This window comes from Gopherus flavomarginatus, chromosome 13, assembly GCF_025201925.1.
Source record: "Gopherus flavomarginatus isolate rGopFla2 chromosome 13, rGopFla2.mat.asm, whole genome shotgun sequence".
Taxonomy (NCBI): Eukaryota; Metazoa; Chordata; order Testudines; family Testudinidae; genus Gopherus; species Gopherus flavomarginatus.
This window is the reverse complement of record NC_066629.1, coordinates 15376352-15402459: the sequence shown is the minus strand read 5'-3', so window position 1 is coordinate 15402459 and position 26108 is coordinate 15376352. Positions and strand designations below refer to the sequence as shown.

At 46.3% G+C, this 26108-nt stretch overlaps 1 protein-coding gene and 1 long non-coding RNA gene across 10 annotated transcripts in view; one reads left to right on the top strand and one right to left on the bottom strand.

The window, feature by feature from the left end:
* ARHGAP32 (Rho GTPase activating protein 32) overlaps positions 1-24943 on the top strand; it is a 403957-nt gene extending 379014 nt beyond the window's left edge. For 6 of the 9 annotated variants that reach the window (XM_050921524.1, XM_050921528.1, XM_050921525.1 and 3 more), the window contains 10 exons: positions 1913-2057; positions 2834-2916; positions 6003-6110; positions 7496-7641; positions 10979-11180; positions 11874-12019; positions 13476-13550; positions 13822-14685; positions 15346-16322; positions 17565-24943. In XM_050921524.1, coding sequence (XP_050777481.1) covers positions 1913-2057; positions 2834-2916; positions 6003-6110; positions 7496-7641; positions 10979-11180; positions 11874-12019; positions 13476-13550; positions 13822-14685; positions 15346-16322; positions 17565-19808 — 4990 coding nt within the window. In that variant the 3' untranslated portion in view covers positions 19809-24943. The remainder of the gene's footprint in view (positions 1-1912; positions 2058-2833; positions 2917-6002; positions 6111-7495; positions 7642-10978; positions 11181-11873; positions 12020-13475; positions 13551-13821; positions 14686-15345; positions 16323-17564) is intronic. The other 3 variants (XM_050921526.1, XM_050921529.1, XM_050921527.1) reach the window with 1 other exon arrangement.
* The window catches only part of LOC127033697 (uncharacterized), a 112267-nt gene that overhangs the window by 7249 nt on the left and 78910 nt on the right, over positions 1-26108 (bottom strand). The gene's annotated exons all lie outside the window — the stretch shown is intronic.

Here is a 26108-nt window from a genome sequence, read left to right as displayed (position 1 = left end):
TTCTCAAAGAAGGAGATCAGATTGGTTTGGCATGATCTACCTTTAGTAAATCCGTGTTGCAGTTCGTCCCAATTACCATTGACCTCTATGTCCTTAACTACTTTCTTCCTTAAAATTTTTTCCAAGACCTTACATACTACAGACGTCAAGCTAACAGGCCTATAATTACCCGGATCACTCTTATTCCCTTTCTTAAAAATAGGAACTACATTAGCAATCCTCCAGTCATATGGCACAACCCCCGAGTTTATCGATTGCTTAAAAATTCTCGCATGCTATAGCTCTGGAACATTTAAAATCCCATCTCTCTCTTTTTCCACAGAGGTTCTGAAGTGAAATGACAAACTTTGTCTACATGACAAAGTGTGACTGGTTTAACTTAAATCACCTTTTTAAACCAGTTTATTAAACTGGTGCAACCCCCCTCTGCGTAGGCCCTTACTTCAGTGTAAGGGCAGCATATTTTGATTTAGCTTAAACCTGTTTCCAGCTGACTTAAATAAAACTTTAAAAAAAAGGCCACTCTTAGTCTGAAATAAGTGGGTCCTCATGGGTTTGCATTAATTGTAACTATATCAGTTTAAATTCCCATCTTAGTTTATACCAGTGCAGATTTCCCAGTAGACAGGGCCTTGCCTGTCTTTCTAGAATACTATCAGCCCATCTCCGATGGGCAAGGAACCCTGCACCCTTGCCGTGGAGGTTGCTAGCTGGAAGAACTCATTCTCCTTTGCGTTCACCTCACTCCATCCCACTTCACTTTTAAATAAGATCTAAAAATTCTCCCTGCTCCTTCCCCAAAGAGCTTATCTACACCTGGAGTTATTCAGCAACAGCTATTCTGAAATAACTATTCCTGAATTCCTCCATGTTTGGAGTCTCTTATTCTGGAATGAGTGTCTTGTTCTGCATAGTATCAGAGGGGTAGCCGTGTTAGTCTGGATCTGTAAAAGCAGCAAAGAATCCTGTGGCACCTTATAGACTAACAGACATTTTGGAGCATGAGCTTTCGTGGGTGAATACCCACTTCGTCAATGCATGTATTCACCCACGAAAGCTCATGCTCCAAAACGTCTGTTAGTCTATAAGGTGCCACAGGATTCTTTGCTGCTTGTTCTGCATAGGGGATCAGCAGTTCGATTTACATCTCGTGGAGAAGTGAGGTTCAGCAACAGCAATCCTTTACTCACCCCTCCCAGTGGCCTGACTCACTACACTAGTCCCTGGCTAATTGGAAACAGGAATTTCCATGCACATATTCTAGTGGGAAGCAAGGCTTGCCAGGCCTGACCCTCTGAATGCAGCTTTTATTTCATAAACATTTGTGCTTTGGGTTTCTCGCTCTCTTTTCCTCTCTGTGTGAAAACCAAGGGAATGTACACGGGTTTTCTTCATGTGGTTCCTGGCTCTGCTCATTCTTGCTGGACTCTCTTGCTTGTCTCCAAGGAATTTCGGCACACAGTAGTTTCGATGTACGGCAGCTGTTGATAGGCCCTGATGTTCAGTGTTGCTTATAATTTCAGTTTCCAGGCTTTTGAAATTTAAAGAGGGTAAAGTTTTCATTTTGGCCCGTGGCGAATTTTACCTAGGCACAATCCCTGGGGTTAGAGATGTAAATTGCTTGCAATGGTGTTGAGAATAGACACTTTAAAATACAAGGGTGTCTGCCTTGTTACGGGAAATCTGATTTCTGGGCTAGCCAGTTAGATGTCATTGCAACCGACGATGCCTCGTAAGAAACCATCCCATTTTGGAAAATTGTGAGTATGCAACAGCACAAGCGTGACTCTTGTAGCTTTGGCTCTAAGCCATTTATTTCTTCTGTGAAGCATGCTCTTGTGTTCCTTCGACTCTGATTTGTTCTTGGCTTTTCTCACCCCTCTCTCCCTCCCTCTGCCTTTCCCATCTCTAGCCACGAGTTTGACTCGGAGCAGATCCCCGACTTGACTAAAGATGTTTACATTCAAGATATCCACTGTGTGGGCTCCCTCTGTAAGCTCTACTTCCGCGAGCTCCCCAACCCCCTGCTCACATATCAGCTGTACGAGAAGTTCTCAGTAAGTACAAGCCGATATCTCGGTTTCCATGGATTGGACAACATCATTGTGGGTTTGATCAACAGGAATGACAGAGCCACCTGTTTTGTAAAGCCTGGTAACAGAGGCCATATAAGATAGACAGATTCTGAAATGGATCCTGTTGAAGATCTTTCTTTCTCTTTATGTTTAAAAAGGGTTACCTGTGAAAACGGGGCTCTCCAAGGCATTGGCTTAGGGCAGATCCTGTTTGGGCATGCTACTCCAACAACTCTGCTGCTGAAGCTAAACTAGCAGCCTCACACTGCTGTGCTCATGTCCAGCACTCCAGGCTCACAGTGCCCTTTGCTGTTCCCTTACTGGGATCCGCGTACAGTTGTGGCAGGGCACAATACCCTGCTCTAGACTTGGAGCACCAGGAGAGAGGCACGTTGGAGGTTTGAATGATTGTGTGAATCCCCATAGCATTTGAGGAGTCCCCAGCAGAAACTACAGATGGCGTAGCCAACAAGGGAGGGCATTGATGGGAACATAGGTTGCTGCACATGGAGTCACTCTGTGCCATCAAGGTGCAACTTACAGCTCCTGGGCCAGCTTCATTGAATCTTGCCTTTAATGTTAGCTGTATGCAGGCGCACCTGCTCAGTACACAGATTCCATGGTGAAGGGGGCAGCCGAAAGGCTTCGGTGGGAAGGTAAATCCTACAGATCTAAATGCCAGCAATTAGCGCCATCTAAACTGTTTCATTTGCATTAGCAAACACCCAGTTTTAGCATGTTAATTTGTTTTGTTCCAGGATGCTGTGTCCGCTGCTACAGATGAAGAGCGATTGGTTAAAATTCATGATGTCATCCAGCAACTACCCCCACCGCACTACAGGTTAGTGTGCGTAGCTTTACCCCAGCACACGCATTCATTCTTTTTCTGCTCTGACAGTGCACCAGGGCCCTAGCTTTCCATCCTCAGCCTGTCCAGGACCAAGGTCACCAGTGCAGACGAAACCGAAATCATGTTATGCTAACTATTGGGACTTGTGCTGCAGCACGATGGTGTCACTTGTTTGGCCGTTATACAATCATCGCTTATGAAGGGAAGGCTGATATTATTGTGTGCTTTCTGATTTCCCCCTGCTAAGATGGCCGCATTCTTCCTGCATAGTTGAGCACACTTGGAAGGATCGCTGACTGGATAACATTGACATATTTTAATGAGATCAGTGACAACACATACTGTACATAAATCTTATTTGCCTTACTCTATACAGTATGCCAGGAGAGGATGAAAACAGAGCCCATCACAGCCAAGTAGTCAGATTTCATTATAGAGAGGGGAGGTGGGTGGTGAGACTTTGCACAGGATATTTTTAATGAGGACAAAAACCGTAGGTTGAAGTAAGAAGGAGAGGAATGGAGCAAGTAGCGGGAGAATCAGAACTTTGTCAAGGATTTGCCCAGCAAGGCCAGTTAGTCTGGTGACAGATGAAGATGCTGCATCTGAAATAATGTGAAAAAAGAAGCACTGCAGAGGTACAAATGTAAGTTGCACAGGTGCAGCTGTGGCAGCACATCTGTTTAACTAGCAGGGTTGGCAGGGAAGGTATTCTGCCGACAGCAGAGAGGAACGGCTCTCCCACATGCATTACAGAAAGGGAGGGAGCATTTGGGAATTGGGCAGTCGGAAAAGCAGCGTAGGAATCCGAGCCTCTTTTTTTGTCCTAGTGAACTGCCATGCCATGCTGCAGCCACCCAACCCCTCTCCTTTCCCCAGCATGGCCCCGAATGCCCTCAGTTATATCATAGACTATCCCCACAATGGAGTGTGCAGTAAGTGGCTGGACCATGCCTGTTCTACAGGGGCAAGTTGTTCTGTCCTGTTGGCTGGATGGGCAGCAAGGTCTTTCTGATGTTTGCTGTGATGTCAGTGTGCCGTAAAGCAGTCTCAAGGGTGACCCTGACTACTTAGACCATTGCAGGACAACCTTGTACCCCTTCAGGCGTTAATTCACAGTTTTATTCTGTGCCTCTTTCCGGTTTACCTTCCTCATTTTCCCCAGCGGCCTCCCCTGTCATCTATGGCAGGGGGCTGGGGATACCTCAGCTTGCATTCTTATTCCTGTTCTGTGCCCATTTACCCTGGCCAGTTAGGTCTAGGAATGGCCAAAGTGGAAGGTTCAGGTTTGATGGCACCAAAATATCACGGGCAGCTGAGCCAGGAAGCAGCCCCTCTTGTTCTGAGTCTGACTCTGGAGCGGAGCCTTAAGGGCAAATTTGGCTAGATTCAGCTCTGAGCTTTCCTCTCCCTGCCCTCACTCTGAAATTCAGAGTGGGTTGGACGTGAGGTTCTTCCTTTGACCCATCTCAGTGCCTGGGCTTTCGTATTACCACCCGATCCCATCTGCACTGAGAGGACATAGGGACAGAGTAGCTCTGCAATTAAAATCTCCCATGAAAAGCCCCCTTCAGGAAATTCCCATCAATATAAAGCATGCTGTTGTCTTTCCCAGCCCTGCCTCACTTATTTAAGCTGTGGCTGGTGATGCTTCTGTAATCACTCTCTGCCCTAATGTCTGATTTTGATGTATCAGCCTTATTCTCAGAACAGAGAGGAGGCTAGGAAAGGATAAAAACCCAGGTGAGAGCAATCACATTTCACAGGAGATAACTCTGCTGCAAGTGTTCCCCCTAGTGGTGACTGGGCAGAGATGGTGGTTCACTTGAGGTTTCCTCCTAAACGTTCCTGAGGCTTGGCTGTGCAGTCTTTTTGGAAGAAAAGAGCATTTTTATTCTTCTAATAATCGTCGGCCAAGCCAGAGTTTCCAGGCTGCTGATGGTGGCGCTTGGCAGCACAGGCTGTGGAAGGACAGTGCAAGTCTCAAGGGATTTTGTCCATTTCATCTCCAGTAAATGCAGACTTTTTAGCTTAAGTCTTTATCCCTACATGGCTTTGCACAGGACACATGTGCAAAGAGAAACCAGGCAGGAGTGCCAAGCAGGAAAGAGATGAAGACAGGACAAGTCCAAGGAGACTTGAGATCCTGCACTCACTCACCTCTTAAAGTTTATTGCTGTTAGTGAGTGATTGAGCAGACTTGACTTGGGGGCTGTATTTCAGCACTTGTGTTAGTGTGAAAGCAGGTTCTCTTGTACCCCCATCAGCTATACCCTCAGTGCTCCACACCAGCACCACAGAGCACTAACTCCCCACTGCTGCCTGTAATAAATACTCATAGCTCCTGAAAATTCCCAGGGGTGCTTGCCATCTGTGCTGCTGAAAAGTAATGGTCTCTCAGTGTGTGAATATGAGCTTGAAATGTTTCACCCTGTATCTTATTTAGATGTATAAATATATATCTGCAGGTGTCCATACCATAAACACCGTACAAAACGTAACAAAGATTATCCTATCTTGGTTCTTAAAGCTGTGATTTTCAAAGCAGCCTCCTACCAAACGCCACTCGAGTTCCTAAATAAAAGCATCCTCCACCTTACACAAAAAGAGAATAAAATAAACCCCTTCCCAAAAGTCTGAGATAGGTTTTGCAGCATGCCCAGGAAGTTATCAGACACAGGCTGTGCCTGAGCAAATGTTGTATTTCTGTTGCACAACATTGAGCAGCCAAGCAATGAACTTGAGAATGACTAGCTGGTCCTATAGCCTGTTAAGCTAGTGGAGTTGCTGGTGGTTTTGCCCACATCAAGTTTTGTTTGCCCACCCTTGTGTTCTGTTAAATCTGACAAGTGCATATGTTTCTTCAATTGGACAGTCAGGAGACCCTGCTGTAATTATCTGCCTGAGGCAACATTTTTGTCTTGCTTAGGGCACATCATTCCTTCCTTTGCTCCCAAGCAAATACCAATTAATTCATTGTGTTTTTTGCGAATTGCAGCAAGCCTTGCTAATGGGTGTTGAATGATTTATTATTTGAACGAGTTAACAAATTTTTGCATTTCATTCTCATTTTTCAGGACACTGGAGTTCCTAATGAGGCACTTGGCTCATCTAGCTGATTACTGCTCCATCACAAATATGCATACCAAGAACTTAGCAATTGTCTGGGCACCAAACCTACTAAGGTACTTCTGCTGGATTTTCTCTCACCTTATCATTTGAAACACGCATCAAACCTGTTCCCCCAAGTAAATGCTGCAAGCGGAGGTTATTTCATGCTATGTTCCCAAGAGGATGATAAATGTCAACACCCAGAAACCCCCCTATGGTTTTGATTCTTCAATTCTTATTCAGGCACAACTGCTATTGGTTTTTCAGTGGGAGATTTTCCAGAGAAAGTGCTTTGAGACTGGGCAGGTTTGAACATGTTGGACCAGGTCTTCTTCTAGTGTAAACAGCATCATTCCTGTTGACGTCAGTGGAACTACAGCAGCTGGCCATCTGAGCCACTGGGCTGTTTCACTACTATAACTCTGCTAATTTTGACAGAATTACTTCTTATTTACAGTAGTGTAAATTAATGGAGAATTAGGCCTAACTTTTCCCTCTCTGTGGATACTATCTCCTTTGGTCATGCAAGAGAACTGGTTCCATGCTGTGGCACCACTGACATCCCAGTGCAGCAGTCTGTATAGTTTGACGTGATATATATGGCTAGTAGGTTTCAGGGGTGCTGAGAGCCACTGAGCCAAATGGTAAACCCTGTATCTGATGGAAACCACTTCAAGCCAGGAGGTAAAGCAGCACCTCTAGTAGGTTTCAGACCTATGGAAATGATCTTGCCAGACCCTTGGATAAACTTTGTCCTCTGGAATCTCCCATGTCACATGACCATCTTACAATGCCATCACTAATTTCAAAACCTTAGTTAAACAACCAATCCCCCCTGCCTTGTTTTATTGTGCTAGTTCCTGGACTGTCCAATTACCATCCTGAGACATCTGAGTCGGGGTGTCCCTCATGGGCAGTTAACGTGTGTGAGCCAGTCTCTTCTGCCTGGCAATTTTCTCTTGGTTAAGGCTACTTTTGAATGTGGGGGTCCTGGCTGAGCAGAGCTAGTTGGAGATTTTCCTAGCTCACGAGGAAAAGTTTATTTAAAAAGTTGCAGTGAGATTGTTCATGTAATTGCATTGTCAACTTCAAGTGCACATGGAGGGAAGGGGACAAAACAGGCAAGCCTTCGATATTCAGCTTATCACTCCCCTCAGTCTGGGCCTGCAACAGCTGCTTCTCCCTCCGCTAGGGGGACACTGCTGTTGACATAGAGTCAGATCCAGACTGAAGTCATCACAGGACCAAATTCAGCGTGATGATTTGCAGAGCACTTTGAAAACAAAGGGAGTTACACCAGCAGAGAATCTGTCCCTTAAGGTGCTATCTGGATCCATTATGGAACCTGGCCTAAGTGGTGTTATATACCTGGTCACAGCAGTGCAAGCCCACTGTGCTCAATGAGCCCGTACCCATGGTGAATTTATATTGAAGTTTAATCCGCCATGCATTTCCTTAGATCGAAACAGATAGAGTCTGCCTGTTTCAGTGGAACAGCTGCCTTCATGGAGGTCCGAATCCAGTCGGTGGTGGTGGAATTCATCCTGAATCACGTTGATGTCCTCTTCAGCTCCAAACTCAGCTCAGTCATACGAGATGGGGCAGGTATGTACATTCCTTGGGGGGATTAATTGTAGCAAAATTAGGGGAAGATTTTAGCACAAATTCTAGCCTCTCCAGTAGACATTTGGAATAGTGTTTACAGTAAAAACAAAAGGCCAACATTTTCAGGGATGAGTGCCTAAAGTTGAGAGATGTGGCCTGAGTTTTGGGGGTCTGGACAACCTTCCTCTCCCATTGATGTCAATAGGAATCAAGGGTGCTCTGTAGAATTGAGCCTAATAATTTGACATCAGCACTTACTGCTCTTTATTCCTGCGATTCAAACATGTTTCTCTGTCTTGGCACAGTTGTAGCTTTTCCCTTGTGGAAGGTCTGTGATAATCTTTAAAGTTTTCGCTCCTGCACGCTCCTCCCTTCAAGTTGTCTTTGCAGCACAGGCTTGTGCACTATGGCACTTGCTGAAGGTGTGGCACCCTGACATACTGAGCAGCCACAGCTCCTGCTGACCCTAGTGGGAAGTGGTGGTGCTCAGCACCTCTAATAATGAGGCCACTTTAGTAAGTGCCTAACTTTAGACATCCACATTTGAAATTTTGGGCCCCACTTTTGATAAGAGACATTTTAAATCTTAGCCACTAAAGGGTCCATATTCCATGGAGCCTGCAGGCATTCATTAGCATGGCTCCGACTTGTTAGCCACACAATTCTATCCATATTCTTGTAACTAGTGGCAGTTCCCACCTTTGGCAGGGGTTCTCAAACAGGGGTACTTCAACTCATCCAGATATTTGCCTGGTTTTACAACAGGCTACCTAAAAAGCACTAGTGAAGTCGGTACAAACTATTATTTCATACAATAAAATGTTTATACTGCTCTATATACTACATCAATGTTTCTCAACATGGTGGGTTGTGGGATGGGTTTAGGAGGGTCTCAAGTGCAGGGCTGGCCTTAGAAGGTATCAGGCAGGGCCCCTGCTGAAGCTTAAGACACATGTGGAAGCCCCAGCCTCACCCACCCGGGGATCAAATCAGAGTCTTGAAAGGGGCACAGTAAGTCGCCTGGAAAGGTTGAGAACCACTGACCTAGGGGGTGAGGCTACGAGGCACCCAATGAGGTTGGAGGGCCTAGCAATGAACTGAACCATATTGTACAGGGCATTGGAATGATTAAAGCATTACTCATTTGTTTAGCCTGTAAAATAACTAATAGCTCCACGCAGCTTAAGCAGAAAGTTACAATTCAGCAGAGATGACAGTCCAGTATTGATTTCTTAAAGGTATAGCTCCACTTGGACAGATGAGTTCTGCATTCACTCCTCTGTGTGATACACCATGAGCCCAGTCTGTGAAGGCTTTTCTTGGTGCAGAAAATGGTTACAGTTCAAAATTAAAATTCCTACGTTGTGCAAATGCCTGCTATCTCCCCACTGCAGTCAGTAAAGTTACAGCAGGGATGGATTTAACTCCATTTGTTAGATTCATGTATGTTCAGCCCCCATGCTGTATTACTAATAGATATTAAAGTAGCTGATTTAATGTAGCTCATCCTTAGTAGAAAATGGGCTTTTTCAGTGCAGTTGTCACTAACTATGGGCAGAGTTAAGCTGTTTGCCGGTATATTTGATGCTTTCCAGTTCTGTGTTAGGGCCTCATTGTCTTCAGCATAGTAGATTTGCTGTCAGTCCAGCTTTCCACCTAAGAGGCAAGTATAAAGCAGTAGGAGCGAGGGGTTTGCTCAGCTGTTAGGACAAGAGCCCCAGTTCAGCAATACATGTGTATTCCCACCGTGAGTTTAGCTGATCTTTCAGTGTTAATTATACCTGATCCAGGCTGTTTTCTTCCAGGGAGAGACAATTATTTGGCTCAAGTTCTCAGCATGTTTATCTTGAGTTCAAAATGGTCTGTGTTTAATTCAGCTAATTTGCCAAACCAGTCTGTTTTGATTTGTTGATTGCTCTCAGCAACGTGTCTCAGTGGTGAGCAGGATGCTGGGGCTTGTCACAGGGTAGTAACAGAGCTCAGGGAACATTCTACAGGAGCGAGGCAGCACGTAGCATCCTGTAAGGGTCTGTCTGCACTGCACTCAGCAGGTATGGTTACAGCACATTTAGACATACCTGAGCTAGGTTTGATCTAGCTAGCTTGAACAATGGCAGCTCCGAGAACATACACAGTGTCCTGGGTGGGGTTGTACAGTCTGTGTTGCCAGCCATGCTGCCGAGGCATCACTAGTACTGTTACTCAAGCCAGCTCCAATATGTACACAGGATCTAGCTTGAGTGTGTATACACAAGCTGCAGTCACACCTTCCAGTGGAAGTGTACGCATTACTAGTGCTTCGAATGTGCATCAAAGACTGTTTAACATGATTTGAGTGGCCACTGCTGATCAGCCTGAGCCAGGATGTGTTTTCTGTCCCTTTTTCCAAGCAAGCGTGGGGATTGGGCCACTGTTCAACATAGAGTAACTTTTAATCATGTCTCAAAGGCCAGTGCAGACAAGAGCCTACATGCACATTTTATGCAGAGTTGTGTTGTTCAGTAAGCTGGCAAGGGATAATCATGGTAACATGGGCAAAATTCATACTCATAGACGCAGGAGGGCTATTGTAACAGGATTGCATGTGATTTACTAAACCACTCTATAAACTAGCTCTATTGTAACAGGTTCCTCTGTAAGGAAAGTTGACATACAGGGTTGTAGTCCTGGGAAGTAATTTTAACTAGTTTTGGTCTTATTGGGGGAGGAGGTGTTTAACTCACCTTAAAGAAACAAACCCCAAAACTTTAAAGAAAAAGGGGGAAAAACACAACTACAGCCATAAAACAGTCCAGCTCCTAGTTTATTACACTCTACCCCACTATTTGTTGGGAGCTATTTAAAATGTTACAAACATGCTTGCAATTAGTATGTATGATTTAAATCACTCCTACTTAAAATGTTTAGATGTAGCCATTCCCCACCCTACTCTGAGCTAGAACCAAGGTTGATGAGTGCAAGTAAAACCAGCAATTGGAAAGAAAACAGGCACCTTTCTCTGCAGGGTTTTGAACCATCCTATAGGGAAAACTGAAAATATTCTAGCCCTAGAAGTCAGAGAGGGTTAAAAGCAAACCCCTACAGCATGGAGATGAAGTCCTGTAGGCTTCTAGAGATACAGAATCCTAATGGTTTTCATCCTCCCAATTACATCCTGTAAGGCTTTGCCAATTATTCGTTCCACTGTTACACCCCGTTATGGCAGAGCTAATAGAAGCTATGTTGGCCTATTCTTGGGTTTCCAAGGGCTCAGGAAATGCTATAATCTATCCACAGGCCTTATTTTTCCTACTGCTCCTCTCTGATTCTCTTCCTTGTCTCTGGTTTTCATTTGCAGGTCACACTTCCTTATCACGCCCCAAATCACTGCTGGTGTCCTCACCCTCAACTAAGCTGCTCACCCTGGAGGAGGCACAAGCAAGGACGCAAGCCCAGATCAACTCCCCTATAGTGGCAGACAGTAAATACATTGAAGTGGGAGAAGGCCCTGCTGCATTACAGGGGAAATTCCACACCGTCATAGACTTTCCATCTGAAAGGTAGAGGCTTTTATTTTCCATCACTGTGTGTCTCAGCAGGCTTTTAACTATTACAGCCATTTGACCTCAGCAAGACTTGCTTACAATGCAGAGGGTGCAGCAGGACACATGCAGAGACATCTCAGGTGTAAATTGAGCCATATGTTTGTTGTATGCCTTGAGTGAGCTGGCCCTGAGACTCCCTACATCCCGCCAGAGATTCATGTACGTGTGCATGGAGACTTAGGAGATGGGGTGTGGGGTCAAGTAGTTTTTATAAATGCAGATGAAATTCTCTCAGATCTCTTTCCTGATTTGTTTAGTTTAGTTAAGTTATAATTAAGGGAACAGGTACATTTGCCTATAAAATAAGAGACATTCTTAGTTCAGCTTCTGAATGCTGTCCAGGCTTGGCGCCTTAAAAATTCCAACTGCCTGGCTACAAAAAGGAAACGAATGTCCTTTATACAGGAGCTCAGTTTTGTTCAATGGACTTGACCCCACAAGTTTTGGGACTGGACTTTTCCAGGTAGAGAAGCGTAACTATCCTCTGCTGCTGAAATATGCATGTCTAGTTTTCTCAGCCTTGTTTCAGCACCAGGTTCTCTGCCAAAGCCAGCAGGCCAGGTGCAGAAAGAATCAGGTACGGTAGGTAAGATTCAGTGACTGGCAACGTGTCTTGAATGCAAACCCCCTTCTGCTTTGTTGCTCCAGAAAAAGACCGCCCAGCAAGATGAAGAAATCCCCTGTTGGCAGTTGGCGCTCCTTCTTCAACCTGGGAAAATCCTCTTCTGTCTCCAAGCGGAAACTGCAGCGCAATCCAAGTGAGCCCTCCGAAATGAAAGCCATAGCGCTGGCAGGTGAGTAGGGTGCCCTTTGTTCCTACCAAACGGGGTGTTGCTGGGAAAGTCACCCACACTTAGTATGCTTCTCCAAGCGCTTAGGCCATAATCCATGAATAGAGGTTTGAATCTGGTACAGCCTTTCATTAATGGAACCTGAGTTCTTTAGCTGAGGCAGTAGAGGTTCATGCTTTTAGATCCAGACCTCATCCAGGGGTGTCATTGTTATGAAAGCAACCCAACAGATCCATCCCCTCGAAGATGGAATATTCAGGACTGACATCTCAGTGTTTTTGGGAAAATTTACTGACATTACTAAACAAGTATAACTCTTATTCCACAATAAGAGCATGTTTTGCTGGTTTAGCTTGTCTCTCTTTGGGAGCAGTATAAACTAACCTGGAAAAGGGCCCTCAGTCCATAGTAAAAAAAGGAGTTTATCGTTATACCAGTATAGTAATGCCCATAAACTTCCCCATATAGACAAGCACTTAGAATCTCTAAGACTGTGTGTAATAGAGATGTGCTTCTCCCTTACCACAACTCCCTTTTATGTATATCCATCTAGTATCTCTCTCCAGCTTCTCTTAAAATACCACCTTATAGTTTTCCGTAACTTTGAATTATTTTCAAATTTTCCTTAGTATAAAATGAAATGAGAGAGAGGGGACAAAAGTCCCAACTTGGCCATATTAGGGAACCCCTGTATATTTCATGGCAGTGGTTTTAGAAATATCCACAGACTTCCCCAGTACTTCAGGGTTAAAGTTAATGCTTATTCTGTGCTCACAAAATATGCAGTCTGAGTTCTTCCCTTCCTTTGGCTGCTTTGCATTGTGCTATCACCACAAAGCAGTACTAAAAACTGATATGGCCAGTAGAGGGGCCTCTCTCCAGCTGCTGGAGTACAGGGGCTGAGGGCTTCCAGTGAGCCTCAGCTACTGTAATGGCCCTTGGAGCCACTGGTAGATGGTGAATTACACCGATGGATCAGTGGGATACATTGCCATCATCCCGATCAAGGGGCATCATCTTATGGGGATCCTTACCCATTCCTTCCACTTCAGATTCAAGTGAGCCTGCACCCTCTCCCCCAAAAGGAATCAGGGCTGGGGACCTATGGACAGTTTGCTTCTCAACCCATCCCTCTGCAGAGATTAACAGCTTGTTTTCAGTTTCTCCCTTTGTAGGGAAGAGTAGTACCACCACCTAACCTTGGCACCTCTGTTAATTCACTTGTGTGTGTAAAGCTCATTTTTGACCGAAGACACTGTAAAAATGCCCAATAGAATAAATTGTGGTATGGGATACAAAAAGCATACAGTTGTGACTAGAGCTTTTGTGTGAGCATGTAGGAGAGTAGAAAAGCTGCTTAGATTCGAGTGAGTGGTACGGCTGGCAGAAACCCTTCTATCTTCACACCATGAGCACATGGCAGATTATAAAAAAGCTTCTTTTATGTTTGGTTCGGTAGGTGGGAGAGGAGATAGCGGGACCCTGCGCTCAGCTAAAAGTGAAGAGTCTCTCACTTCCCTGCATGCTGTTGATGGTAAGATAGAAAAACAACTGGCTCACAAAGTTTAAAAGGGAGCGTGACATTTCTATAGACCTGTGAATGTTTTTAAACCAAGTTAGCCTGCACTGGTTTATTATTATTTGTATTACTTTAGTGCCAAGAGGCCACAGATGAGATCAATGTCCCATTGTGCAGAGTTTTAAACTAAATCAACAAAAACAGCTAGTAAGTCATGGCCTCATGGAGTTTTTAATGAACATTGATCTAGTGCCCTATTAATGCTTATCCATCTCCTCGTTGCTAGGTGAATCTAAACTGTTCCGGCCTAGAAGACCCAGGTCCAGTAGCGATGCACTGTCTGCTTCCTTCAATGGGGAGCTCCTGGGGACCATGAACCGCTGCAATTCTTATGATAACCTGCCCCATGACAATGAGAGCGATGGGGACGAGGGGCTGATTCATGTTCCTGCCCTCATCTCTCCTAGGTCAGCAGAAGATGTTGACCTGAGCCCACCGGATATTGGAGTAGCTAGCCTGGATTTTGATCCTATGTCTTTTCAGTGCAGTCCACCCAAGACAGAGTCTGAGTGCCTGGATAGCAGCATCTCTCTGTTGGAGTCCATGGGTTTTAACAAGGACAAGCCAAGCGTAGCTAAGACAGACTTGGAGTCTGGTAGCCAAAGTCAGACCCCTGGCAGTGCCACAAGCTCTGAACCAGTGTCCCCCTTCCAAGAGAAAATGAGTCCCTTCTTTACTCTGGACCTGAGCCCAACTGAGGAGAAGGCATCCAAAACCCACTCCTTCTCGGAGAAGGTTACCCATGCCTTCTCACCTAAGACAGGGCGAAAGCCAATCAAGTCTCCCCTGGTGACTATATCAGAGCCAGTCTCTTTGACGCTGCCCAGACAAGCATGCGAAGGGATGCCTACTGCTGCGGGGAGTACGGCTTCTTCAACCTGGAGCAAAAGCATCAACGAAGCCACAAACAGGTCCCCAACACAGAGGATGTCTTTGCCCCTGAAAGCCAGCGAGATGGCAGCAGGTGAGGGATGCCACCAAGAGGCCCAGACCCAGCTGACTGCTGCCAAGCCAGAGTTGCAAGAAGAAGGGGAGCGGCCCATGCCAAGCGGCCAGAATAAGACTGTACCTTCTGGACCCACTCAGCCAGGTACAGTGCGTTTTCCTCCATTCTTTCTTTAAGGGACCTGCTCTCAGAAACTTCTCTACGTGCCTTTTAGGAGAGGGGAATACGCCTCGATTCCAATCCTAAATCGGAAGGAGTATCTTGCAGGGCGATGCAGGTTGCTAAGGTCTTAGTAGAAACCTCTCTGTCTTTTCCCTCCACCACAGAATTCTTGGATACTTTCCACAATACCTTATGTGCTCCCCCTTTGTCTTTTTTTTTTTTCATCCTATCATAATATGAAACTCTCTATAGTGTACCCTTGCATATCCGTTAACAAGTGAATTGACCACCTAAGACACTCAATGAAAAAACACCCCACCTGACAACACTTGAAGAAGGGTCTTTTTTTCAGCCCCAAAGCATGTGGTCTAAATTGGTTATAAGGGGGTCTTGTTCTCTGCCTTACCTACTTCCTACCTCTCTAGAAATGCAAGAGGAACCTTTACACAATCTCTTGGTGTGGTTTTCCTGCTGAACAGCTGTACTATTCAGCAACATTTGCATGTGGGACAGAAGATAAAGTATTTCACATCAAGGAAATGCTACTGTGAAAAGCATCTATTTTTATAATGGTCTATAGGGTTAGGTCACTATCCTTACAGAGTAACAAATCTCTCTCTCTCTCAATTTTCCCTCCATTAGGAGCAGTTGCCCTCGACTCCCCCCAGGATCCTGTTCCTGTCACTTCTGTGTCTCTTGTCCCTCCTCCTCCTCCGAAAAATGCAGCACGCATGCTGGCCTTAGCGTTAGCTGAGTCCGCACAGCAAGCATCTACTCAATCCCAGAAGAAGCCAGGAGATGCTCATTCTGACTGTACAAATTACGGAGAGACTGACATTGGTATAGCTATAGAAAAGGTCCACGTCTCTGCTGGGGCTGCTCCAGACAAGCTCCATCTGTGTACTGGTGTTCCCGAGAACCAAATCCACTTCCAGAGCGGGGCACCTGGCGATCAATTCCAGAGTGGGGCACCTGTAGACCAGGACCTCACTAGGACACCCGGAGACTGCAATCATCTACACAGTAGTACACCTGGAAACAGGGACCAGCCCCATCTGCATACTGGCATGCCTGGGGACCTGCATAGTGGCACAAAGGTGGATTGGAACCACTCCAACTTCCATACTGGAACAGTGGGGGACAAGGACCACTTCCCCTTCCATCCAGGTGGCCCTGGAGATTGGGCGCACACTCCTCTCTATACAGGTACTTTGCTTGGCCAGGAACCATCCACAACAGATGTGCCTATAGACAAGCCACACCTCCATACTTGCATATCTATGGATAAGTATCACATCCCTGCAGAGAAGCTTCATCTCCCTGCCAGCACAGTTGATGACAAACTCCAGCCTCCTCCTGTAGGTGCCAGGGAGAAAACCGCCATGGCTACAATGACATTCATGACAACTATCCAGACATCAGCAACTGAGATGAGTCATGGAACAGCAGGTCAGCACACGACCCCTGAACCCACCGCTCAGGCAGATGTTACTGTCACAGCTGCTCAGCGCATTCTTATGACCAGTTCCCTAGCACCATCTCAGAGACAAGCAGACCATCAGCCAGCCATGGGACAAGCTCCAGCCGTAGCCACCAGAGGATCAAGTAGTTCCAACCAGGTAAGTGATGCACACGTACACCCCCTCCCCTTGTGTATATATATTTGTACATGCAGCATCTGTGTGTAATAATAGTAGGGATGGTATTTTGAGAGACGGAAAGTATGGGCTATATCCACGGAGGAGCAAGCGAGACATACTTTCTGTTCCAGATGACCTAAATACAAAGGAGTGGGACAGGTTCCCAGGAATTATTTGTGTGTGTATAATATATACACCCACTCAGAGCTATGCTGGTGCTTTCCAGGGAATACCTACCCCAGCACACTCCCTCTTACACTAGTTTTAAGAGAATCGGTGATGCCAACATACCATTATTCTTATCTTCCTACATTGTTTTGCAAACAAACAATGACTTGGGTCCTGGTAGCATAGTGATTTGGGAAAGTGGGCTAGATACTGGACTGTGTGCAATGAGGAATTTAGACATAGCTTTGAATACAAGACTATGCCTTCAGTGTCTTAACTAGCATTCCCTGTCTCAAAGCCATCCCTCAGACATGCTCAGAAGCGGCCCAAAAAAAACCTTAAAAATACCATCCTTAAGAAGAGACATGAAATTAAACAGTGCTGGGCCCTCCCCTTGGCCAGTTACTGGCACAGCTCAGTAACAGCCCTGAATCCTGGGATTTGGATGTAGGCTCAAATGGCTTTAGATATCACAACGCTACATGCTACCAGCTTGAGCAATGCCAAGCGAGCAGCTAATAATTGTCAGAGACACACTCAGGAATAGTGTTGTTAATTCAGCAGAAGCTAAATATTTACTCGTACGGTACTGTTATGCTGCTGTAGATCATGCGTTAACTCAGAGCTAGTTATATGGATTTGAAACCAGGTTTGCATGTGCTAAAATACGTACCTTTATAAAGGCCACCTGTCAAAGTGTTTTATGCTCTGTACAAAATGTTTTGGCCACTTGGTCTTCTCCCCACAGTCTGTGGTTACAGAAATAAATGGACAATGTCAACACTTCCCAGCCCATCCACTAGTCCCCATTAAGCCTGGGGAAAAACAGGTGCAAATTGTAGCATGTTCCAAAGATCACTAAAAAGGCAACATTGCTCCTGTGTTCAAAACAAACAAACAGCTCTGCACAGACTGAACAGCAGCCCGGGCTGTATTGTAGGGGAGCATGATGCGTTCTGTAGAGCTAATTGTATGAGTAGGTAGTATAGAGACTCAGCAGTGGAGGGTGAGGGATACTCACACGTTAACCTCCATGTGGTTTCTCCATACTAGGTACGAGGAGCACTGCCTCCAGAGAAGCCGCCTGAGTCTCGACTAGCGGAGCCTGCTCCAGTTTCTGTCACTGAAAGTAGCTCCACTATCCGCTGTACCTCATCCACTGCTGCGTCCCACCAGGGCCATTTGGAAAAGTCCTGGGAGAACGTCAGGGCTCCCTCTTTGCACCTGCGTTCCGAATCGGTCCCCACACACTCCTCCTATGGCTTTGCACCCCCCATCCCGCCCGTGAGAACGCTGGAAAGTAAGATAGCTGCAGCCATGCACTCCAACAGTGTGGATGCAGTGAATACCTCCAGTTACCATTCCTTCCTGGCTTCCTCCATTCTGCCATCGTCTGGGGAGGAGGCTTTGCCCCCGCCACCACCGCCCAAGCACGTCTCTCTGCAGTCTGCATATCTGCCCCATCCCAAGCCAGAGAGCACCCCTGAGCTGCCCATGCCAGAGAACTATCTGCACCACAAGCCAGCATCCGTCCATCAGTACAGGCCGGAGAGCGTCCCGCCACATCTCTCCTACCACGGCAAGTCCGACCAGCACCAAGCTTACGCCTCCAGGCCAGAAACACCCACTTCCATGGGCCCCCGCTACACCGCCTACACCAGCCAAGGGAAGAATACGTCAGCCCATCACTCCAAGCCTCGCAGCCGCGTGGAGTATGCATCTTCCATGAGCCCTACCACCCTGCGGAGCACCGGGTACGCTGAGGAGGCTCCACCCTACCCCACCATCCGCAGGGTGCAGTCACTGCATGTTTCCACCCCTTCCACCATCCGCTCTGTCCCCATTTCGCGGACAGAGGTGCCTCCCGATGACGAGCCCGTGTACTGCCCGCGGCCCCTTTATCAGTATAAGCCATGCCAGCCCCACTCAGATTATCACGTCACTCAGCTACAGCCTTACTTCGAGAATGGGCGTGTGCATTACAGGTATAGCCCTTATTCCAGCTCGTCTGGCTCCTCCTATTACCCCACAGCAGCAGACGGGGGGTTTTATGACCTGGACCCTTACAGCACAATGCGGCTCAGGCATTTCCACCCCCTTCCTAGCCGAGACTTTGCATCCTACACCTCCAGGCTGCAAAGTAAGAATCTGTACCGCCATCCCGGCCTGCCTGCCTATCCTCGGGGAGGCCTGATGAGCCACCTGGCAGGAAAAGAGCACAGCTTTATCAGCAGAGATGTGCCCCCAGTCCCGGACATCAAGCACACATACATGTCATGGGATCTGGAGGACATGGAGAAATACCGCCTTCAGTCCATCCGCCGGGAGAGCCGCTCACGCCAGAAAGTGAAAGGGCCAGTGATGTCTCAGTACGACAACGTGGCACCTCTGCTGCAGGAGGAGCTGGGGGGGGTGGACATCATCCATCTCCGCAGCAAATCGGATCCTGGGAAAACTGGTCTCCTGACTGTAGCCGAAGGGAAAGAAGGGAGGTATCCAACCAAGGCAGCAACCCCTGAAGGGGACGAACGTTACTATCTGCAGCACTCCGAGCTGGAGCCAGACAGAACCCATTACCATGGGGCCTATGGGAATGGGCAGTCAGAGAAGCCTTCCCTTCCCCAAAAGCAGAGCAGCATCAGGAGCAGAAAGCTGCACGAGCCAGAGCACAGGGGACACCTGCAGCAGGAAGCAAGCCATCGGCAGCCTTCGGAATCCAATAACGGGCCCCATTACCCAGACTACAGGCCAAAGGGTGCCCAGGAACCCATGGAGCATATTGGTTTCCAGCACTCGGGTGGGAAGTACGTCACAGCCGGCCAGGAGGCCCTGCGACCTAACCACAAGGAGGCAAAGCTGGCAGAGGACCGGCCAGACTTGGAAAGGCCTCGAGCCAGGCAAACAGGCCCTGGCGAGAAACACACCAGAGACTGCTATAATAAAGAGGAGGAGCACCACGTCCAACCCATGGCGCCGCCTCCCAAACCAGAACGGAGCCACAGCCTCAGAATCCGGCATCCGGAGAACATGGACAGGGACCCTGGCCTCCTGTACCCATACCAAACCCTTGGCAAACGCCAAAGCAGTATGACAGTGGTGTCCCAGTATGATAATTTGGAGGATTACCATACCATGCCTCAGCACCAAAGAGGGGGCTATCTTGGAGGAGGGGCGTTCGTGCCCCCTGGCTTTCCCCATTCACACAGTAGGACATATGCCACAGCATTGGGCCAAGGGGCCTTCCTTCCTACAGAGCTGTGTTTGCAGAGGCCGGAAACAGAGATCCATGCCGAGTGAGCAGGGGGAAGGAGGGATAGAGCCTAAGCAGCCTCTGCTGGACAGTGGACTGTTCTATTTTTTCAATGACAAAATTAAAAAAAACAACCCCACCCCCCTGAGCAAAGCAATCCCATCTCAACCCTGCCACCAGCTCACCACTCAATGTTTGTCCTAGGTGTATAGTTTTCTTTCGTGTTGTTTGAAGGTTGGAATAATCGCACAGGCTGTGTTGGCATGTGGAAAGATGAGCCAGGACCCAGAGAGGCAGAGCAGATCTGAAAGAGGCATGGTGGGGAGGGGAAAAAGGGGAGTTGCTTCCCCTGGTTTGACATGGGCTGGTGGTTGCAGACAGCTCCTGTTGGCATATCCAGTCACTCTCCCAATTGCCAACCTCAGAGGAGTTGCATGGATAGGTTTTACCCTTTGAATGAGATGCCGTTGGGGAGTCTCTGTCCTGACCCTTTCAGATTGAATCAGTAACACACCACAAGCTGTAGAGTAAGGACAGCTTCAAAGTGTTTGGTGCTCTGCATCCCCTTGAAAATTGTATAGGGATAGACTGGGCCTAATCCAGTTCCCACTGAAGTGGGAGGGAGGTTGGCCGCAAGCCAGGTCTCAGAGCTGTTACAGAAAAACATTGAACAAGCATCTTCTAGCTTGAGAAGGGATTTATACTGAAACTCAAGCGTTCACCCTCACACTGATACAATAAATGGAGACAGGTTTTGAAAGTGAAGTAAACTAGGGCAGCACTTCTACCTTTGAAAGTAAAAAAAACCCACCCTCTCCCATGCTGCACACACTCTTGGGCACAGGTGATTGAGCAGCATACACATTTCATTCTAATTCCTCTTTACTTACAGGCTACCAGCTATTTAATTGCACTGTCCTAGCTGGCCAGAAACGACCCTCTATTTGCAATGTCACTAGATGATTGTGTCCAGCTTGTAAACTAGAGCACAGGTTCCCTGCTGGGAGCGACTTGCATAACCACCAGCTTAGCTGCATGACCATAGAGTTGCTCTGGGCCAAATAACTCAGTACTTACTTCAGGGAAAACTCCCGTTGACTTTCATGTGTGGCCTACAGGATGAGGCTCTCTTTTTAGTACTGTCTCACTCATGAGATCACAGTGAGTTGCTGTAGGTACAGAGCAGTTACGTATTATGTGCTGTGCGTGCTATGAAATAGCATTGCCTCCCTTACTGCAAGTGTTGTTCACACCAGGATTCAGTCATTGGGGCGGGGTGAAGGGATGGGACAATGCATCTCTTTATAACACACCCCTGCTGTTGCCCTGCCCATTTAAAATGCTCTCCGTACTTCATAGAAACAAGTTAGCGTTTCATCTGCAGCCTCTCTGGATTCACAGCCATTTTAATCCCACTTTAAAGCACATACGTTTTATGAGACAGGGCTTCCTAGAAAATACTTGTGATTTAGCATTTAAAATCTTCAGAGTTCACCCATGCTATGGGGACCTTGTATGTACTGTTGGATCACACAACTTCTCTACCTGTTTTGAAATTCAGAGAGTTTACTTAAAGAAAGCATCTGAGAAGTTCTCTTAGCTGAAAGTCCTTCAGCTGACATAGCTAAGATTATTAAAATGAACTCATGTCAAAGCCTCCTAGAACAAGTGTTTTATTCATTGCTATTTTTGACTTTTAAAGTAATCGTAAAAACCTGTCAGTGCTCACAAGGGAACAACACACTTCTAGTAGGTACCTAGTCATTAGCAGTTTGGTTCTTTTAATCTCAGCCTTTTCTGGGTCTGTTTCAACTAGGATAGCGTATGGTCTGATTTTATTGTGCAATGCATTGTTTTAAAAAGAATTTGTTTAATATAGAGAGTTTTTCCTAAATGTTATGGAAATAAATTTAGCTGTCAGGAAAAAAGCACTGTGATCCAGGTTACCTCAATATCATTCGCCTTGTGACTAACTAGAGGGTGTGTTCTGTTTTTCTGGGGTATTTTTGGATGGGGTGGGGTGTGAAAGGATAAAGCACGAAAGGGCTGTTAGCTGAAAACACAGAGCCGCTTAGGGGACCAGCCATTCTCTCTGGGCTACTAGCCAATTCTGCTAGTAAACCTGGTTTTCCTGATACAATCTGTCCAGGGGAGTCTAGCTACAGTACTCAGTCAAGCTATGTTTAGAGACTAGTATTGGAACTTAGCACTTCATCTCCCCTCTGCTGCTCCAGAGTGTCAGCCTCCCTTGTTCTGGATTTGGGGCAGGAACAAAAACTCATTGGTTAGGATTGAGGTGACAAGGAGAGCCTGTCAAACCTCTCTCTCTCTCTCCCTCAATGCCTTAATTTTCCCTCCAACCTCTCTGTATTGGCCTTAAGTTACCCAAAGAATCCTCCCTATGAGACAGCTGAGCTGAGCTCCCTCGAACACTGAACATCTCTGCTCATTTGCCTGCTCTTGTTGCCTATATGGAAGCTGGCCTGCTCCTATAGGGCATAAGCCCCATCTCTCAACTATTTCACTCCTTACGAGTAGTAGCAGCAAGAGACAGAGCCTGGGATCTCCGCCTGCTCCATTGTTCACTGCATGACAGTCCGCACAGCCCCCTACCATCATTGGTTTCTGTGAAGTCAAGGCCCCTCAGCACCATACAGGAATGGCCCCGTAAGTGAACAACCGACCCCATCATTAAAGCCTTGTCTACACATGAAAATTAATCTGGAATAAGGCAGGGTGTAACTTTAGAGCAGACTAGCTATTCCTGATTCAGCTCCATGGATGGATGCTCATATACCAGAATAAGAGTGCTTTATTCCAAATCAGATTAATCCCTGGATTAAACTAACTCAGGCGTTCTTATTCTGGAATAAGAGCATCCACGCACGGAGTTAGTCTGAATGCAATCTTTCCTGACTAACTCCCTGTGTAGACAGAGGGATTAATGGCTTCACATCTCTCTGATAACAGCCCTCTTAGAGATCAAGGATCTTTCTTTTTTTGTTCCAGCATGAGCCATTCATTCAGCCTCTTCCCGTTAATGCACTTGGGAACAGTTTATCCCTAGTTTCCTCCCGTGCCGAGCCTTCCACCATGCGATTGGAGGGCCAGCAGCCCTGTAAGAACCCAACCAGTAACTCTACTCCAGTGTTAGGGCAGGTGCCCTAAGGAAGGGGTGAGACTAGAGCAGCAAGCAAGGAACAGGAACCCTTCACAGGCACTCCACTGCTAACAGCTGCTAATATTTTGAATCTTGTTTTTCTCTTAAAGCCATATAGTGAACTATGCAGTTCTGCTCTTGTACTGTGGTTAAATTTTGGAATTTGATGGCCCTTAGAGAAATGGTCCCACCCCATTCATTAGATTATACACCCAACAGTGTCCATTTTTCAGGAAAGTGGACCACTGCAGAGGGGGTGGGAATGACCCCAGGTCATTCAAGAACAATAGACATGAGCTCTAGAGTCTCCGGTGGCCCTTGGCCAAGTAGTTGTTGGGTATGATGCACAATATGGCATGTTAGGGGCGTTATTTAGAAGTCCCATCAGTGAATGGGGCAGGGAGAGGAGACCCCTGCTGGGAACAAAAATTAGGTTGATAATATACCAACTATGTGCCAGGTTCTGTTAATCTGTAGTAGCCTATTGTCTAAGTATAACCTCACTAAGAATACATGAGCAGTAGCAGACTTGGCAAGTTTCCTATACCTATATCACTGCCTGCCTGCCTGCCTGCCTCTTCATTGCCACTTGCTGAGTTTTCAGCTTAATTTCTCATTGCCATGTGAGAGAGTTTGGGCCCAAATCTGTTCTGGGAGTGGTATAGAGATCTCTGGATTTACACCTGCAACTCAGAGCAAAATGTGGCGCGTAAAGAAAACTCTCCATGACTACAGATGTTGAGATCACAACCAAGGTGTGGGCCCTGTCACATCTACTTCAGTTCTAATTTTAAAATATCTGATCAGGTTTAAACTTTATGCATATGATAGTAAAAACGTTGTGCCTACAGGTCTTTACAGAGGTAATAGGCTTGTGCTTATCACTTGGGGGGGGAGGGGAAGATATCAGTGAGGATTGCACAGGTGTAGCAAATTGCTACACAAAACCAAAACAAAACTTGAAAAATGTATTGTTCCCTTTAACTTTAAAAGGAACAGACCCTTGTGTGTAGTCTTTACCATTCATCTCATTGGTATGTAGAGAAAGCATTGACTGAAAGTTTGTAATGTACTAGAAAATCGGAATGAAAAATTGCATTGAACTTTTTATTTTTTAAAGGGCCTGTGATACTTTTCCAGAACCGTGTGCTACAGAAGTCTGATACCACAGACATGGTGTAGTTTAAAGAGGTGTACACAGTAACCCCAGTACATGCAACCATTCTTGCAAAAAACAACACGAATGGTGATTTTTGCAGTTCATTTTCTTGCTGTAAAAATGTGACCCTTTTTGCCCTAAGCCGCACGAGAGAAATCCCAGAAAGCCTTAGGATTACCTTCAGCGTTCCCTTCACTTTAATTTATAGAGTGTCTTATTTTCATGTTTGGGTGTTTTGTTTTGGGTTTGGGTTTTTTGTGTGTGAGAGAACTGGTGTAAAATGTATATGCTGACAAGCTCATGTATTTTTATGTAAATATTTTTGTGGTTTTCCCAGTCCTGCTCTGTAAATATTTAGATTCTCATTTTCTTCCCACTTTGTATGATGCGGATGTGGTTTTGTTTTCTGTTTTTATTTGTACTGTAATGCAATGATGCAGACCGAGGTGTCTTGTGGTATTTAAAAAACAAAGTCAGCAGTCCCACAGTGCTCACATTCAGATGTACGACTCAACAGCATTAATTGAGCCTGGTTAAAACCACCTCCTTTGCATTCGTGTGTGTGTTTGTGCCTCGGCCAGATTAAATAACAATATACTGAAAAGAGCTGGGGCATGGAGAAACTAGTTTAGAACCATGAGGTTGTGGGCCAGATACCTCGAAAGACGAGAGAGGTGATGAGTGCTGTATTTATGTGCCAAGCCTATTGCAAATTGCTGCCTGTCAGTCCGTCCCAGCGCTTATCTGTTCAATTACACCTGTGGCATAACTGTTCTGAAAAGAAAAAATAAACCAACCTTGGCTTTCCTAGTCTCCTTTTCTTCTCATCCAGAATTACTAGGCAAGGAGCAATGCTGCAGGAATAGCACAAAAGGCAGATGGGAGTTTCCTAACAGTGGGATTCCGAAGTTGGGTTCGGCCATTAAGACAGGTGTATTGGGGGTGGGGGGTAAATGAACTCTTTTGTGGGCAGGAACGGTCTTTTTGTTCTGTGTTTGTACAGGAATTAGCTGTACCCTATGACTAGGGATCCTGACTACTACTGTATTTACAGGTATTAACAAACTTCATTAAACAGCATCAGATTTTTCCCCTTCAGACATCTTTTTCTGCTATTAACATGGTCTAACTATTTCAACTGGTACCACCAGCCTATACATACACACGCCGAGATCTCCCGCTCTTGAAAGTAACCATACAGACTTGATGTATTAAAGCCGCCATCCAGACTGAATGCCATTGGATAACACAGCCTCTTTTTACAGAGCAGCTCTTCCTCCTCGCAAGAGAAGGCATTTCAAAAGGCTGCTTTATGACCATTTCCCATCTGCTTTTTAAGAGGTTTTAATGCTGCTTCTCTCTCAAGTCGTAGTGTTTAGGGTATGTCTGCACTGCATTGTAAACCTGGGTCTGTGGGAGATGGGCTTTGTGTGTATATCACACTACACAGACCACCTGACTCAAGTCCACCATTTGACCTGTGTCCACACTGCAAAATGACAGGTTTGAACCCGAGGCACAGCAGCACTCGGGCTCTGACCCAAGCTCCCGCCTGGTCCTAGGACTTGGATCCTGAGTGCTTGCTGACCCAAGTCAGACTCGTGTGTGTGTGTGGACGGAAGGGGAAAAGGGCTTAGGCTCAAACCTGAGTCAGAGCCTGGGCTTCACATGAAGTGTAGACACACAGAGATCTAACAGACAAACTGTTAAGCTGCAGACAACCATTGTGAGCCTGCCCATACCTGCCTCTGGCTTCAGTCTCCCACAATTCCATGAGTCATTGTGCACTAAACACTAATAATAATTATACCACCTAATAATCTCACAGGCTAATAAACACCAACGGGTTAGTATTGTGGCGTAAATCCAGCATAACCCCAGTGACATCAGAGGAAGCCCTAGTGTGTGTAAGTGGAGTTACTCGGGGGTTTTAGCTGTGGAAAGAGCAGACTCTCCCAGTATCCTGTGTTCTATCCCTCTGCCATTCAGCTGACACTGGGCTCTGACTCAAGGATGTTCCAGCCTGGA